Raw genomic sequence first — 17,959 nt, forward strand, 5'->3', positions numbered from 1 at the left:
CTGTTAATGGTAGGGTTCTCAAAGTTTGCACAGTTGGTCACTGAGTGACTTGGATTAATATGCAGAAAAGTGGGTGGAGCCCAATCAAAATTCACCTATTGATTTTCAAGGGGAATATTTAAAGAAGAACTCCAGTGAAAATACTGTAATAAAAAAGTGCTTCATTTTTACAATAATTATGTATAAATTATTTAGTCAGTGTTTGCCCATTGTAAAATCTTTCCTCTCCTCCCTGACTTACATTCTATCATTTATCACATGGTGACATTTTTACTGCTAGTAGGTGATGTCACTGGCAGTAGCTGCTGCTTGATTTTTGGCAGTTGGAAACAGCTGTAAACAGTAAAACAGCTGTTATTTCCCACAATGCAATGAGGTTTCACAGACAGGAAACTGCCAGGACCATGGTCCTCACAGTTTCCTGTTGTCATACTTACCTCCTGTGTAGTCTACTTTACAATCTCCTGCGTCCTGTTTGTCCACTCTGATCAATGAAATTATCTGTCCTCCATCTTGAAAATGGCCATTACCCCATAGCAGCTGCCTGGTCAGCACACTGTTAAACTGTAATATCGACCACTTGAGCCATAGATACATGGACATTACTTTGCATATTCAGTTGTAACTGACAGCTGCTGATATATTTCCATTCTGACAAAATATTGTCAGAACTGGAAGGGATCACTGTAAGAAGAAAATGGTAAACTTCTGAGAGGAACAGATGGTGAGGTTAGTATGTAATATTCATTTGCAGCTACATCGTGTTTATTTTAAATAATTTTACTCACTTCAGGTTCCCTTTAAATGCTTCCATTCTTGCACTATTAATGGCACAAGCCTCAAACCTGGTACAGTTGGTCATTGGGTGACTGTGGTTCAAATTCAGAAAAGGGGGTGGAGTCACAAACAGCCAATCAGATTTGTTTCATTTCACTGCAACTTATTGATGCTAAAGACCGCAAAGCCAACAAACTTGGTCATTGAGTAATTGTGTGCTACTAGGGTTAGAAAAAGTGGGTGCAGCCAACTCCAGCCAAATACATACCCGGGCAACGCCATGTCATCAGTGGGCGGAGACAAATACAAATTTCACTGGGAAAATGTAAACTGCAGCCATTGTTACACTGTTAATAGTAGGGTTCTCACTCGGTGACTGGGATTAATATTCAGAATAGTGGGTGAAGCCTACAAAAGCCAATCAAAATTCAACTATTGCTTTTCAAGAGGAATATTTAATTGCTGCCATTCTTGCACTGTTAATTGCACAAGCCTCAAACCTGGTACAGTTGGTCATTGGGTGACTAGGGTTCAAATTCAGAAAAGGGGGTGGAGCAACAGCCAATCAGATTTGTTTAATTTCAATGCAGATTATTGATGCCAAAGACCGCAGAGCTCACAAACTAGGTCATTGATTAATTGTGTGTTAGGGTTAGAAAAAGTGGGCAGAGCCAACACCAGCCAAATACATACACGTACAATGCTGGGCCATCAGCCAGTAACAAATATGAAGTGAGAGGAGTACTGACAGTGGAGGCTGCAAGTGCTGTTATGTAAGGCATAGGCTTAGGCATAGGGAAGGCTTTAGCAGCGCAGCTTAATGAATCAAGCCCAATGCCAGTTGCTGGCTGGCTGCATGTTTGATATAGGTGTGACTCAAAAGCAACTAAAGTCAAAAGCTTAGCATGACAGTCAGCCAGGCAGCTGGCATTGTTGATAGGGGAATTATAAGGCAGCCTCCGTATTCCTCTCACTTTCACTGTGGCCAAAAAGGGTTAGATTTGGCTACTGTCTCTTTTGTCTGTAGGTATGTTAACTGGCAAAAAACAATCTCCTCATCGTCTGAATAGTCTGTGTTGGGTCACAAAGATTTGACTTGTGGAAGTCAATATAAAATATAAAATGTGTCTCAGGGTCGCACTGGAGTACTTTTGTATCCAGAACGTTCACTATTGCTGTAGGCACTTCAATATGACTCAGGCCGGTTTCAGACAGGTAACCAGCGTTATGGAAGCGATGCGGTGTGACGGTCGCATCGCACCACATAAAAAATAACCTCTGGTAGTACTGCAGCAATGCACAGTAATCTCCCTTCTGGCTGCAAGCCAAACAGGAAGTAAGACTCTCTAGCGCTCACTTACTGTGGGCGAATTGCAGTGTATTGAAAAAATACTCTTACGCACATGTGAAAAAATGTTACATTTCTGCATCGCAATAAACTTACATGACTTCCGGTTGCCGTGCAAGCGGGCCCCCAACTCGTTATTGCCGTGCGTCAAATTTGAGCCTTCCGGCGGATTGCATTGCACTGCACCAGGTGTGAAATGCCACATAGACTTTCATTGGCGTAGCGTTACCCTATGGTAAAACAGGGTAATGCAAAGCACCAGTGTGAAAAGGGCCTCAACTGCTGTCAATTTTTTCTGCAAATAGTTAAAAAATTATCTTATTTTCATGATGAGATCTATTAAACAGATATTTGTTTCTTTTGCAGCTGATTTTTCTACAACAGAAAAACAGAAAAGGTGTTGTTACTTCAGATTCAGCTCTTCAGTGCAATATAATAAAATTTCAAAGGCTCACCTTTGGATTTATTTGAAGCCAGTGCAAAAACATACAACTGTTTTTGTTCAGACATTCAGACTCCCCAGATCCTCAGCTGATAGCACAAGAGCAAATGGAATCCGAACACTAAAGCTTGAGATGAGTCCTGGACCTGGTGTGTGGAAAAGCCTTGATGTCAAAACTTTCCTGCAAAATTGGCTGAAACAACCCCATACAAGCCTTGGGTTAGATATTAAAGCTTTTGATGAAAACAGTAAAGATATTCCATTAGGTCATCGTGGTTCGATTGAAGATGGGCTGGTAGGTGATAATTGTGTGTGTTTGTGGAGAATGAGTAGACATGGCAGTTGATATTTTACTATATATACTGGAATATAAACTGAGATTTTGCAGCCACAAAATGCCCTTTTTGCTTAAAATGTAGGTTTTTTTATATAGGTCAGCTCAGTAAGATTCCCCCTTGTTGTGTTCTCTGTGCCGAAGCAAAGCATGTTGAAGAGATAGTGTATAGCTACCTTTCCTGCATTCCAAGCCACTAGGCTCCTCTCTTCATCTACTGCTGTCTATAGGTGAACCACCATACTGGCAATGAAATGACACAGGTGACAAGACCTACAGGAAAATGATGTGTTAATGTGGTAAGGTTGAGGAGCAAAGGCCCTCTCAGTTTATAGCCGAGCTAATCATTTTCATCTGTTCTCTCAAGTAAAAATGAGGGGCACTGTGGCGAAAATTTTTAAAACTTAAAATATGTGCAAACTTAGACAAATAAGAAGTACATTTTTTCCAGAGTAAAATGAGGCATAAATTACTTTTCTCCTATGCTGCTGTCACTTACAGTAGGTAGCAGAAATCTGACAAAAGCGACAGGTTTTGGACTAGTCCATCCCTTCTTAGGGGATTCTCAGCAAGGCTTTTATTATTTATAAATATATAAATATATATTCCCTAAAAAGGATTTAAACAATGATGCTGGCCAGTCTCCCTGCTCGCTACACAGTTTTTTTGGCAGTTAGACAGAGCAACTGCCATTCACTAAGTGCTTTTGAAAATAAAAAAATCCCTGAGAATCCCCCATGAACAGATGGACTACTCTGGAAAAAAAACGTATTTGTTTATGTTTGCACATATTTTAAATTTTACAATTTTTCGCTATAGTGCCCCTTTAATGTACAAATCAGTTTTTCCTGGTGCCTCCATGGCATCATAACAGCTGGGTTAGCTCCGCCCCCTAACCCAATAGGACAAAAATTTCTATAAGTTACCTCCTTATCTGCGTCCCCATATTCTTTTTTCTGTCCTCCCTCAGGACATAGGTTTCTAGAGCGGTGTCCCTTTAAAATTTTAAAAACTTTTCCCAGCAGGTTTACCCTTTTTCTGCTGGAGGACTTTGTGTTGAGTGCTAAAAGCCTCTGAATGAAGTGTCCGGGAGCCTGTACCGGAATCCGTGACCAGAGTTTACAATGTGGCTGGGTCACGTGCGTGCAAACTGTAGGTATCTTTTTCTTTTACCTCCGTGCAGAATTCTTTTTTTTTTTGTTACTCGCTCCTGTATACGTACACTTTTTAAAAAAAAAAAGAAATCTATCTATCTATCTATCTAACATAATAGTAATAATGATACATATATTTTATATTTTATTCATTAGTTTATTCTTCTTACCTACAGCTTGCTCTACTGTTCATACATGGATCGCAATAAAAATTATCAGGCGGATTACCGCAGGTGGGACATATATAATAAAAAAAAAATATTTTTAGCGACCCTAAAAAAAAAGAAAAAAAAGGAGGGTAATATATTAAATTACCTATTATGGTCTGCTTTTTTTTGCAGTTCCAGAAATTCAAAGAAGACTTCAACGTCCACTTCTACAAAGAAGTCTTCCTGTAAAGACAAGAGACCTCCTTCGAAAGATCGTTACTTGGACAATGAATATTATTCAAGAAGGGATTCAAGGTCACGATCAAGAAGGCATTCTTCTGAGGCACGATACAAAGATGAGACACTTAACTACAGAGAAAACAATCCCATAGAAAGATCGAGATCACCTAGAGAACGTATTAAACGTTGTTGGGCATGTGATGAACCAGCACTACAAGATAAAAAGCTGTGTGCCAATTGATTTAAAGATGCGTCTGGAAAAAAAGAACAGGACTCTGCTGAAGCGTTAGAACTAATAAGAAAGGCAGTAAGGGAAGAGTTGGAAAAAGAGAAACAGTGCAGTGCGACAAGCTCACAGGAACAGAATATACTACAGATACAGGAAGAAGAAGACCTTACAGGAAGTTTCGACTTTGCATTAATCCCAAAATTAATACAGGCAGTGAAAGAAGCAATTGATTGGGAAGATACGGAACCGGATATTTCGGAAGCTGGAAAACCAGCAAAGTATTATCCCCATCTCCAAAAATCTGATCCTACTTTTCCTTTCATGCCAGAAATTAAAAATCTTATACAAGAGGAATGGAATACACCTGACAAGAAGCCGTCCCTTCAGAATAAATGGGGAAAATTATATCCATTGAATGAACAAGAAGCATTTTCCTTAATGAACACTCCAGCAGTCGACGCATCGGTCTCAGACCTAGCAAAACATTTCAAAACATGTCACGCTCCCAATGGACAATTCAGCTGTATTTAAAGATGTGTTAGAAAGAAGAATTGAAAGCGACTTAAGAAAGATCTACATGTCGTCGGGAGGTGCATGTAGACCGGCAATTGTGTTAACTGCTTTAGCAAAGGCAATGAAGAACTGGTTTTGCAATATAGAAGAAGCAGTAAATAACGGTGCAAGCAAAGAGGAAATCATTTCTGCCTTACAGGATCTGAAAATGCCAGCTGATTTTATGGGAGAGGCAGCGATAGACTGTGTCAGGGCTTCTGCGAGGTCTATGCTATCAGCTACAACAGCAAGAAGAGCACTATGGCTGAAACGGTGGTCAGCAGACTTAACCTCAAAACAAAACTGGGTTAAAATATGAAATGTTACGATGGGAAACTTCTGTTCAGTATAAAAATGGATGAGGCCATTGCAAAGAAAACGGGCAGACATTCTGGAATGTTACCGCTAGATAAAAAAATGAGGGCACAGAGATTTCAGCAAAAATTTCAACTACAAAACAAGTTCAAGGATAACAGAACCTACAAGGCGGTCTGCTACAACCAGTCAGCAGACCCAAGGAAAATCTTTTTGAAGGTACGCCCGCCCACACCGATCAAGTAGGTGCAAGACTTACCTTGTTCACTCAGGTGTGGGTGGAGAAGACAACAGATTCTTGGACCCTAAACACTGTCAAGCACGGCCACAAGTGGATATTCAAGAAAAAAACACACAACATGTTTATACAAACAAGAATGCCTCAAAATAAGGAAAAAATATGTTGCCTATTTCAATATGTGGAATCATTGGTAGCGCAAAATGCAATAGAGGAAGTACCATCTCATCACAGATTCGAAGGAGTTTATTCCAGAGTTTTCCTGGTACAGAAAAAAACTTGAGACTGGAGACCAGTGATAGACCTCAGAATGCTGAACAAGCATATACTAATATACTACTTCAAAAATTCAAAGTGGAATCCTTACAATCCATAACATCATTAGTTCGGGAAGGAGACTTCATGATTTCAATAGATCTAAAGGACACTTATCTTCATATACCAATACACAAATAGTTCAGAACATTTTTAAGGTATCATTTTGCAAGTATTCACTTCCAGTTCAAAGCACTACCATTCGGCCTGTCCACATCCCCAAGGACATTTACAAAAATGCTACAAATAATGATAGCAGTCGTCAGGAAAAAGAAGATACGCATATTTCAATACCTGGCACAATCAGAGGCAGAACTACTAATACACAGAGATACAGCCCTTACTCTACTTCAAGAGATGGGGTGGCGCATGAACTGGGAAAAGCGTCAGTTACTTCCTACAAGAAAAATGATCTTCTTAGGAGCACTGTTCGATATGACCTGGAATATAATATCTCTTCCCGGAAGAAAAAGCTTGCCACTTGGTGAACACTGTAAGACAACTGATTCAATCAACCTGGGTTACAGCCAGACAATGTCTCAAGGTACTGGGACTGATGGCCTCCACTATCCCGACAGTGAGCTGGAGTCATTGGCAAATGAGATCGCTACAATATCACTTTCTGAACACTTGGAACAAAAAGAACTTGTCTCAGAAGATATATATTCCACTAGAAACAAAGAAAGATCTAAAATGGTGGATAGACATTCGCAATCTTGCTCAGGGGAAGACTTTCCTACTCCCGAATTGGATTGTTGTAACAACCGATGCCAGTGCATGGGGGTGGGGAGCCCATTGTCAAGGTCAACTGATGCAAGCTCTATGGTTAACAACACAGGATCATACCCCTTCCAATGTATTAGAACTGAGAGCAGTTCGAATGGCGCTATTGAAACTAACTCCAGTATTGAGCAAGCAGTCAGTATTAGTGAAATCAGACAACAGGACAACTGTCTCTTATATAAAGAGACAGGGTGGAACGCGCAGTCGGACTCTGTTAGAAGAAGTGAAAATTTTGATGTCTTGGGCTCAAAGAAATATTTTGGAAATTTCTGCAACATATATTCCTGGCAAAGAGAATGTAACAGCGGATCGATTATCCAGGGGATGGCAAAGCAACAACGAGTGGTCTCTGTGTACAATGGAACACAATATACAGTACAGCAAAATAGTGAGAATGTGGGGTCTACCCGAAATAGATCTTTTTGCCATAGAGAACAACTACAAAGTGAACAGATTTTTCTCCAGAATGAACTGCGATCTAGCAGAGGGAGTGGATGCCCTAATTCAACCGTGGAGGGCGACTTTAGTGTATGCATTTCCTCCGGTACCTTTCATCGTACGTTTCTTGAAACGTTTGGAGAAGGAGAAGTTGATAGCTATTGCCATAATACCGAACTGGCCGAGGCAAATATGGTACCCACTCCTACTTCAACTCAACACCAGACAGCGAATCATGTTGAAAGTGACCAGACAATTATTGACTCAAGGAAACACGTATCATCCGAACCCAGACAGGTTACTATTAACGGCATGGAGGCAGAAAGGTCAAGGTTAGAACAACTAGGATGTGCAGAAACTGTAATACAAACACTATTAAAGTCAAGAAAAGCATCAACTAATGCTACCTATTCCAGAGTATGGTGTAAATTTCAAGAATTCTTGAAGGAACAGAACCTTGATACTTCAGACGTAGCTACTAATCACATCCTTGCTTTCTTACAAGCAAGATTGAAGCTAGAACTCGGATACAATACTCTAAAATCACAAATCTCAGCCTTGCCAGCTATAAGAGGGAAAATTTGGGCAAAAGATCCTCTAGTACAACAGTTCTTAAAAGCAATATTAAAAAATAAGACCGCCAAGGAGGGATTTCTATCCTAAATGGGATTTAACAGTGATCTTGGACTGTCTATCAAAACCCACATTCTTTCCTCATGAGAAATGTAATTTACTAAACTTAACTCAAAAAGTAACTTTCCTAACAGCAATTACTTCAGCCGCAAGGGTATTGGAATTATATGCTATTGGATGCAAAGAGCCTTCACTCACTTTCTATCAGGATAGAGTGGTCTTACGCCCAATGGAGCGTTTTCTGCCAAAGGTGATATCACCATTCCATCTTAATACAGAATGGACACTCTAATATGTATCAGGACTTGCAACTGCAGTCTTCACATCCATTGTGTGTGCCATCAACAATAAAGGCACACCTAAATTTGCCAGAATCTTTTAGAGCTTCAGAGCAACTATTTGTTGTACCAACAGGCAAAAGGAGGGGACAAGGAGCCTCTAAGAGGACTATTGCTGCCTGGTTAACAAGATTGATCAGAAGACATTATACTATGTCAAACCTGGAACCTCCACAAAATATCACAGCCCATCCAACCAGAGGCATCTCATCTTCCTGGGCATGTTTAGCGGGAGTGTCTTCAGTGGCAATCTGCAGATCTGCTAGTTGGTCTTCTAAGAACACTTTTGTAGATCACTATAAAATTGACTTGTCAACTCTTGCTTCTGCACAATTTGGTAAATCAGTACTGAATGTTGCGAGCAATGTAAATAAAGTGTGAAAATTGCTATTGTGGTCCCGCCCATTATTCTGGGTAGATAGGTAGGACCCAGCTGTTATGATGCCATGGAGGCACCAGGAAAACAGGAAAATTGAATACTTACCTACAGTAATTTTCCTTTCCTGGTGCATACTCCATGGCAGCATAACAGACCCTCCAAATGTCCTTTAGGAGGAGATAGCAATTAGAATATGGGGCCGCAGATAAGGAGGTAACTTATAGAAATCTTTGTCCTATGGGGTTAGGGGGCGGAGCTAACCCAGCTGTTATGCTGCCATGGAGTATGCACCAGGAAAGGAAAATGACTGTAGGTAAGTATTCAATTTTCCTGTTATATGCATATGATAGATAGATAGATAGATGGATAGATAGATAGATGGATATGTATGTATGAGATACCCCTTTTCCATGAGAAATCTTTAATTGTCGAATAGATAAAAAGGGGGATCGGTGTGGCTGATATTGCATTGAAACCCCTCCCATAGGGTGATGTCTTGACCATGGTCCTGACAGTTTTCTGTCTGTGAACCTTGTTGCATTGCGGGAAGTAATGGCTTTTTCCACCTGCCAACCAAGCAAGCAATATCTTTTTCTGTGCATGGAACTCTCAGAAACGAATATTTTATTACAGATCACCTGGCAGAACTAATAAAGATTTCACCACCAGTGATACATTTTAGAATGTAAATCAGGGAGAGGAGAGATTTTAAATTGGGCAAACTCTGAATAAATAATATATAAGGAAGGAATAAGAAATATTGTAAAAAAAATAAACTATTGTATTAATTATGTTATTTTCACTACAGTTCCTCTTTAAGAAAAGTGATCTCAACAATATGCTGTTTGGATTTTGCACTTAGATTCAAATGACTCTTTATCAAATGCCATCTCATTGCACTAAAGACTTTGGCCTCCAAGCTCCATTTCCTTCTGCACTAAAGCCACACACACGCTAGTTTGAATTCAGCCGGTGAAGACAATAAAGACCATCTTGGCTGTGAATCGTGAAAGAAAACAGTGTGTGTACAGCGGTGCCCAATATCTGCTAAAGATCTGGCATGATGGATCCTTAGCGCTGCTCGGCACCCGATTACATTGTTTCCTTCACTACACCTCGGGTAGTAAACTGTTTTGTCCGCCCCCTCCCCCATGGCAACAGACACGTTGCAAGCCTGAAGGCTAGAGATGCACCTATATAGCATCGGCACTGCACTTTCACCTAAGGGATCGAGTACCAATCCACGGTGGACAACAGAAATGTGTGTACGAGGCTTAAGAGTTTGATTTATCATACTGAAAAGTGTCCTTTCCTGTCTACTATTAATGATCAAGTCTCAGTTTTCCAAGGGTGTTCTTTAACTGACCTGTGCCATAGCAGAAGGTATTGGTGAACAAGTGGTTACAGGCAGCACCCAACCATCTAGATGCGACGTGCTATTGGTCGTTGTCCCTCTGTCTCCAGGAACAGCAAGCAGGAACTCCAAGAGAAGAGACCCAGCACCGTCTAAGACGGTGCTGGGTCTCTTCTCTTGGAGTTCATAGCAGAAGGTATAACTGGAAGAAGTCAGGAGAGTCTCAATTTTCAATTTAGTTATTACAAAGGTGGTGAGCTATTTCCATCTGAAACAACAAAACAAAACATGTTTTGCATCTCTTTCCCATTTACATGAATGCATTGAGTGTGTTGAGGTTAAATAGTCACATATATGTGTGTGTGTGTGTACAGTTTCATAGGTAGTCAAAAAAAAATTGTCAATCGAATTAACCAGAAAGTATGGTACTAACACTTACCTGCACCCTTACATATCCCACAAAACACACTACAGGTAAGAGTTAATTTACAAGCAGCACTGAGCAATGAAAGCGCCTGGGCCCATGTATTATTTGAATGTGTTGTATTGTACCCTTGGATATCCCGGCTGATCCAAACATTCCTTCCCAACTCCTAAAGGCAAGCACATTAAACCCCAGGACCAGTGCTAGTAATTATAGCCATGGATGTCCTTCAATGCAAGGTAGGCATCCAAGCCCCCTTTCAAAACATAGAGTTTGCCATAACTTCTTTTTGTGGTAAAGTATTCTCTTATATATACACCTTTTTTTGCGGTAATATATACTCTTACTGTGAGGCTGCATTTACATTTATGCATGGCAGCCTGTAATGGGATCACCACCTGTACAAATCGGTAGGCACGGACCATGCAGTACACTGTTGACTTTCACAATGGGATTGCAGCATTTTAACTTCTTCCATCACACCATGTCTCATCACATTAAAGTGTAACTGTTGGGCATAAAATAAAAAATCAATTCTTTATTTTTATCTAGTAAACAAGTAATACGGATGTTAACCAGGCAATCCAAAAGTTAAAAATCACTATTACTTTTCTTGTTGATAAATGATCATTCCCCAATATACCTGACTCTCTTTGGTACATTGCCACACAAAGGACGTTGCAGGGCATGCTGGGTTGCCTTTTTTTGTTTTTTATTTTCTTCTCAGACATAACTAATGCAGCCTGATTGGCTGAAGCCTCTTTCCTTTCTGTTTTCCCCTGCCACATCCCTGTTCCTCTCTGATTGGCCAATATTTCTCATGCTGAGACAATGCACTTTCTATTGCAGAGTCATCAAAATTTGCAGATGCTTATACCCCTGAACAGTCATTTTGAGGTATTTGGTTTCCAGACCACTCCTCACGATTTTGGGCCCCTAAAATGCCAGGGCAGTATAGGAACCCCACAAGTGACCCCATTTTCGAAAAAAGACACCCCAAGGTATTCTGTTAGGTGTATGGTGAGTTTATAGAAGATTTTATTTTTTGTCACAAGTTAGTGGAAAATGACACTTTGTGAAAAAAAAACAATGAAAATCTGTTTCCGCTAATTTGTCACAAAAAATAAAATCTTCTATGAACTCACCATACTCCTAATGAAATACCTTGGGGTGTCTTCTTTATAAAATGGGGTCACTTGTGGGGTTCCTATACTGTCCTGGCATTTTAGGGGCCCTAAACTGTGAGGAGTAGTCTGGAAACCAAATGCCTCAAAATGAACTGTAAAATTCTAAAGGTACTCATAGGACGTTGGGCCCCTTAGTGCACCTAGGCTGCAAAAGGGTGTCACACATGTGGTATTACCGTACTCAGGAGAAGTAGTATAATGTGTTTTGGGGTTTATTTTTACACATACCCATGCTGGGTGAGAGAAATATCTCTGTAAATGGACATCTTTGTGTAGAAAAATCAAAAAAATTCTCATTTACAGAGATATTTCTCCCACCCAGCATGGGTATGTGTAAAAATACACCCCAAAACACATTATACTACTTCTCCTGAGTACGGACGGCAATACCACATGTGTGACACTTTTTTGCAGCCTAGGTGCGCTAAGGGGCCTAACGTCCTATGAGTACCTTTAAGATTTTACAGGTCATTTTGAGGCATTTGGTTTCTAGACTACTCCTCACGGTTTAGGGCCCCTAAAATGCCAGGGCAGAATAGGAACCCCTTTTTTTGTCACAAAGTGTCATTTTCCACTAACTTGTGACAAAAAAATAAAATCTTCTATGAACTTACCATGCCTTTTAGTGAATACTTTGGGATGTCTTCTTTCCAAAATGGGGTTATTTGGGGGGTACTTATACTATTCTGGAATTCTAGTACCTCATGAAACATGACAGGTGCTCAGAAAAGTCAGAGATGCTTCAAACTGGGGAAATTCACTTTTTTCACATAGTTTGTAAACGCTATAACTTTTACCCAAACAAAAAAAAATAATCCAATAAGTGTATATTTATTGATCAAAGACATGTAGCACAATAGATTTAGAGAATATATATATATATATATATATATATATATATATATATATATATATATATATATATATATATATATATATATATAAATTTTACTTTATTTGAAAAATGTCAGCACCGAAAGTTAAAAAAAAAATTTTTGGACAAAATTCATGTCTTTTTTGATGAATATAATAAAAACTAAAAATCACAGCAGCAATCAAATAGCCCCAAAAGAAAGCTGCATTAGTGACAAGAAAAGGAGGTAAAATTCATTTAGATAGTAGGTTGTATGACTGAGCAATAAACTGGTAAAGCTGCAGTGGTCTGAATGGAAAAAAAGTGTCTGGTCCTTAAGGGGTTTTAAGGCTGCAGTCCTTAAAGTGAACCAGAGACGAAGCACCATCTTGTATTTTACCTTATAGATCAGTGGAGACATTAGAGAAAACACCTACCATGCTCTCTGTTTCATTTTTAACTGTTCAGCTTGCTTCTTATCAGCCCTGATAAAATCCCTGACTGAGCATTCAGTCTGGCTTTGCTCAGGAATTTTTATAGCTGAGTCTATGTTCTCTGGTGTCTTTTCAAGCCCAAGCCTGCCCCCTTGTGGCTCTGCTCAGGAATCATTATAGCTAAGTCATTATAGCAAAGCCAGACTGAATGCTCAGTCTGGGATTTTATCAGGGCTGATTAGAAGCAAGCTGAACAGTTAAAAATGAAACAGACAGCAGGGTAGGTGTTTTCTCTAATGTTCCCACTGATATATATGGTAAAATACACGAGGGTGCTTCATCTCTGGTTCACTTTAAGTGGTTAAGGGGTTGAACAATTGTGTCAATGAAGAAATCACAAAAAAAGCATTTAATACTGTATGACAAAAACAATTGATGTCATTTTAGTTGCATTAGGTTCTTTAAAAAGTCCTTGTAAGATTTCATTCTGAACACAATTACAAATGTACACTAAATCCCCTAAAACCCTTTACAGCATTGGGGGTTGAATAATTTTGATCACAACTGTATTACAGCAATCAAATGCTTTCTATAATTGCAGACCAACTTTTTGCATGTCTCCACAGGTATTTTTGCCCATTCATCTTTAGCAATAAGCTCTAAATCGTTCTGGTTGGAGGGTCTTCTTGCCATCACCCTGATCTTTAGCCCCCTTCACAGATTCTCAATTGGATTTAAGTCAGGACTCAGGCTGGGCCACTCCACTATTGCTGTTGTCTGCTAACCATTTCTTCATCACTTTTGCTGTGTGTTTTAGGTCATTGTCATGCTGAAATGTCAACTGGTACCCAAGGCCAAATTTATCTGCAGACTGCCTGATGTTGTCGTTGAGATTGCCCATGTATTGTTCTTTTTTCATGGCGCCGTTTACTGTGATTAAGTTTCTCGGTCCATTGGCTGAAAAACACCCCCAAATCATTAGGTTCCCACCACCATGTTTGACAGTGGAGATGTTTTTTGGGGGGGGTTTAAGGCTTCTCCTTCTTTACGCCAAATGAAGGAAACATCATTGTGACCAAACAATTCAATTTTTGTTTCATCTGACCACAACACAGAAGACCAGAAGTCTTCTTCTTTGTCCAGATGAGCATTTGCAAAGGCCAAGCGAGCTTTTGTGAGCCTTATCTGGAGAAGTGGCGTCCTCCTTGGTCTGCATCCGTGGAACCCACCAATGTGCAGTATTCGTTGGATTGTCTGCCTTGAGACATTGCCACCAGCAGAGCCCAAATTCACCAGGATGGCCTTGGTAGTGATCGTTGGATTCTTTTCCACCTCACTCACTATCCTCCTGGCCAGCACAGCTGTCACTTTTGGCTTCCAACCACGTCCTCTGAGATTTTCTACAGTGCACAACATTTTGTATTTTTTAATAATTCTTTGCACTGTAGCCACTGGAATTTAAAACATTTAGAAATGGCCTTGTAGTCCTTTCCTGACTTGTGAGCAGCCAAGATGCGCAACCGCATGTTATCACTGAGCTCCTTCGTCTTAGCCTTGACTGTCCACAAACCAACTGCTGTTTTTCACCTGTTGAATTGATTAAAACACCTGTTCCCAATTAATCAGGGTAATTAGGATGCTTTAGAACGGCTTGGACTATTTGGAATGGTATAGAACTTTGGAATTCCCCACAGACTTTGACAGTTTGTGAAGGGTATGAATAATTTTGGACAGGATATTTTTTGCTCAAATGTAAATACAAGCTGAGAATGTTTTTTCCTCAGTATTGCCTCTTGTACATCGTTGTCTTATCTTTTGGGAGACACCTATGTAATTTCACGTCAAAAAATTACTTGCTGGTTGAGTGAAAGTAACTTTAAGTCAAAATTTGCCATGGGTATGAATAATTATGGGCAGCACTGTAGATCTCCTTTGAGGCCTCTTTTCTTCACACTAAGTTTATCTATCCTTTTCTTGTTAGTAAGCCTTCCATCTCTCTCATCAGTTTTATGGCTCGTCTCTGCACCTGCTCCTAAAAATGTAATGCCCCTTCTGTAATGCGGTACCCCAGAACTAGCATTGTATTAACATAGTTAAATTGGTTGAAAAAAGACATCCGTCCATCAAGTTCAACCAAATAGAAAAAAAAGACTGTCCTGAACCCACACATATCCCAGTTGATCCAGGGGAAGGAGACAAAGCTTTCAGGGCTTAGGCCAATTAGCCTTAAAAGGGAAAAATGACTTTCCAACTCCAGATGACAGTCCCTGGATAAATTCTCCCAGGAATAATCTGGTAACTATAGCCATGGATGCCCTACATTGCAAAGAAAGCATCCACTCCCTCCCAGATACAAAGGTTTGTCATAACTTCTTCCTGAGGTAAGATATTCCATAATTTAAGCGCTCTTACTGTGAATGACACCTTTCTAAATAGATGTCAAAAACGTTTTCCTCCATAGGCAGATAATGTTTCCTTGTCTGTTGTACAACCCAAGGGACAGAAAGCTCATCTTCCAAGCTTTTGTATTGTCTTCTGATGTATTTATACATGTTAATCAGGTCACCTCTAAGATGCCTTTTTTCCAAGCTCAATAATCCCAGTTTGTTCAACTTTTCTTGGTAAGTGAGATGCTCCATCCCTTTCATTAATTCAGTTGCCCGCAGGTGCGTAGCTAGAAATCATGGGGCCTCATAGCAAAATTTTGATTTGCCCCCCCCCCCCAAAAAAAAACATTAAATATATATTATGCTCCTTTGTGCCCCTTCCCTTTGCACCAGTTTTAGGTAGCCAAGGTAGCCAGAGGTGCCTGAGGTATTAGGTAGCCCCCAGTATTAGGTACCAGTAGCTCTGGGTTCCTCCCAGTATAGGTAGCCAGAAGGACCTCCCAGTATAGGTAGCCAAAGGTACCCTCCAGTATGACATAGGCCCCAACATAGGTTTTGTCCCTGAGTATAGGTAGCCAGTGTGCTACCTCCCTCTCCCCAAGTTAGTATCTCTACCTCCACTACCTCCAGCCACCCCATGACAACAGCGGGGTTAAAGGAGTCATCAGGGGCAAAATTAATTAAAAAAGTGCTACCTACCGGGGCCTTCCTCCAGCCTCAAGCTCCCAGCATGTCCCTCGCCGCAGCTCTCCCCACAGCCATTTGCTGCAGCTCCGTTCCACTCCCCGGCGATGACGTCAGGGCGACCTCCAGGTCAATCACAGGCACAGAACCACTTAACTACGTCATTGCCGGGGACCGGGAGCGAGCTGTGGCGAACGGCTGCGGGCAGAGCTGCGGCAAGGGACATGCTGGGAGCTTGGGGCTGGAGGAAGCCCCCGGTAAGTAGCACTTATTTTATTAATTTCTCCCTGATGACTCCTTTAAGGTAGCCATTAACAGTGCAATGTTCTCAGCGATTGATAGTCCCATTTGATCTTAATAGTGATTGAAAACGATCATTCAGGACCACTAATTGAAGGAAAGCTGCTATTCAATTTGACAAGATTGACAAAGATGATCTGCAAAACGGATTGTTTCCATTAATCTGATCAAATTAAATAACAGCTTCCCTTTTCCATTAGTGGTTTTGAATGATCATTTTTGATCAATATTGTCTGGAGAATTGTGTTGTTAATGGCCACTGAAAGGGTGATCGGACTTAAGAAAGGGAGAAGGTTAGAGATTCTGCTGGATCAGGATATTAGGGCATGGAATTAATGAGAAAAAAACGATCATTCAGGACCACTAATTGAAGGAAAGCTGCTATTCAATTTGACAAGATTGACAAAGATGATCTGCAAAACGGATTGTTTCCATTAATCTGATCAAATTGAATAACAGCTTGCCTTTTCCATTAGTGGTTTTGAATGATCATTTTTGATCAATATTGTCTGGAGAATTGTATTGTTAATGGCCACTGAAAGGGTGATCGGACTTAAGTAAGGGAGAAGGTTAGAGATTCTGCTGGATCAGGATATTAGGGCATGGAATTAATGAGAAAAAGGTGTTTAAAGGACTTACGAGGCCAAATTATATAAAAAAAAAGTTAAAAAAGTGAAGTACCTGCATCTCTTTAAAAGACACGGAGGACACCATCCGCGCCCTCCGTGTCATTCCACCGGGTCCCCGCCGCTCAATAGACCCCCCGGCCTGTCATGACCGCAGGGCCCGGGTCGGGCTCTCCTGCCTCTGCCAATATGGCCGCCGGAGCTGGCCGCGGCTCCGCAGTCCGCACCTGCCGCGTGTGTGGCTGCGCAGCTCTAGGGCCAACCCCCCGATCCACGCTACAGTAGCAGCTCTGGCGGCCATATTGGCAGAGGCAGGAGAGCCTGACCCGGGCCCTGCGGTCGTGACAGGCCGGGGGGTCTATTAAGCGACAAGGACCCGGCGGAATGACACGGAGGGCGTGGATGGCGTCCTCCGTGTCTTTTAAAGAGATGCAGGTACTTCACTTTTTTAACTTTTTTTTAATAATTTGGCCTCGTAAGTCCTTTAAGAGAGATTAAAAGCTAGGCCTTTTGGCAGTCTAGGGTGAGGCTAGTAATTTGAGAACAGAGTTATGGGAAAAGGGATAACATTAAATATCAAGTTAGGGTTAAGGTTTCATAAAAGATTATGAGGACGGTCAGTGACACAAAGGCCCATATGCAATTCACTTTTTCACCTTTGTTTTCTCCCAGGTGATACATTTTCATCTTCTATTTAAAGTAACTTTTCAGCAGTTCACAATTGAAAAAAGTACCAAAAGTAGTAGAAAAGTTACTGTAAAAATTATGTTATGCATTTTCTTGATTGCTGGGGGTTTAAAAGTCATTTTATTGACAAGGTGTTAAAATATCAACTTGGACAAAACTCAGGTAAAAAAATGAATTGCATATGGGCCAAAGTGTTGCAGAAGATGTCAGTGCTATAAAAATACTTAATAATAATATGGTAGGACAGTATACTATGACTATGGTAGGATTAGAGTGTGAGCTCCTCTGAGGACAGTCAGTGACAGGACTATGTACTCTGTAAACTTCTGCAGAAGATGTCAATGCTATATAAATACATA

At 40.6% G+C, this 17,959-nt stretch overlaps 1 protein-coding gene across 1 annotated transcript in view; it reads left to right on the forward strand.

Annotated features, from left to right (window-relative positions):
- The window catches only part of MSTN (myostatin), a 122,320-nt gene that overhangs the window by 93,329 nt on the left and 11,032 nt on the right, over positions 1-17,959 (forward strand). Inside the window, exon 2 of the mRNA XM_068246906.1 lies at positions 2,492-2,862. Within this exon, the coding sequence (XP_068103007.1) occupies positions 2,492-2,862 (371 nt within the window). The remainder of the gene's footprint in view (positions 1-2,491; positions 2,863-17,959) is intronic.

This window comes from Hyperolius riggenbachi, chromosome 7 (genome assembly GCF_040937935.1).
Source record: "Hyperolius riggenbachi isolate aHypRig1 chromosome 7, aHypRig1.pri, whole genome shotgun sequence".
Lineage (NCBI taxonomy): Eukaryota > Metazoa > Chordata > Amphibia > Anura > Hyperoliidae > Hyperolius > Hyperolius riggenbachi.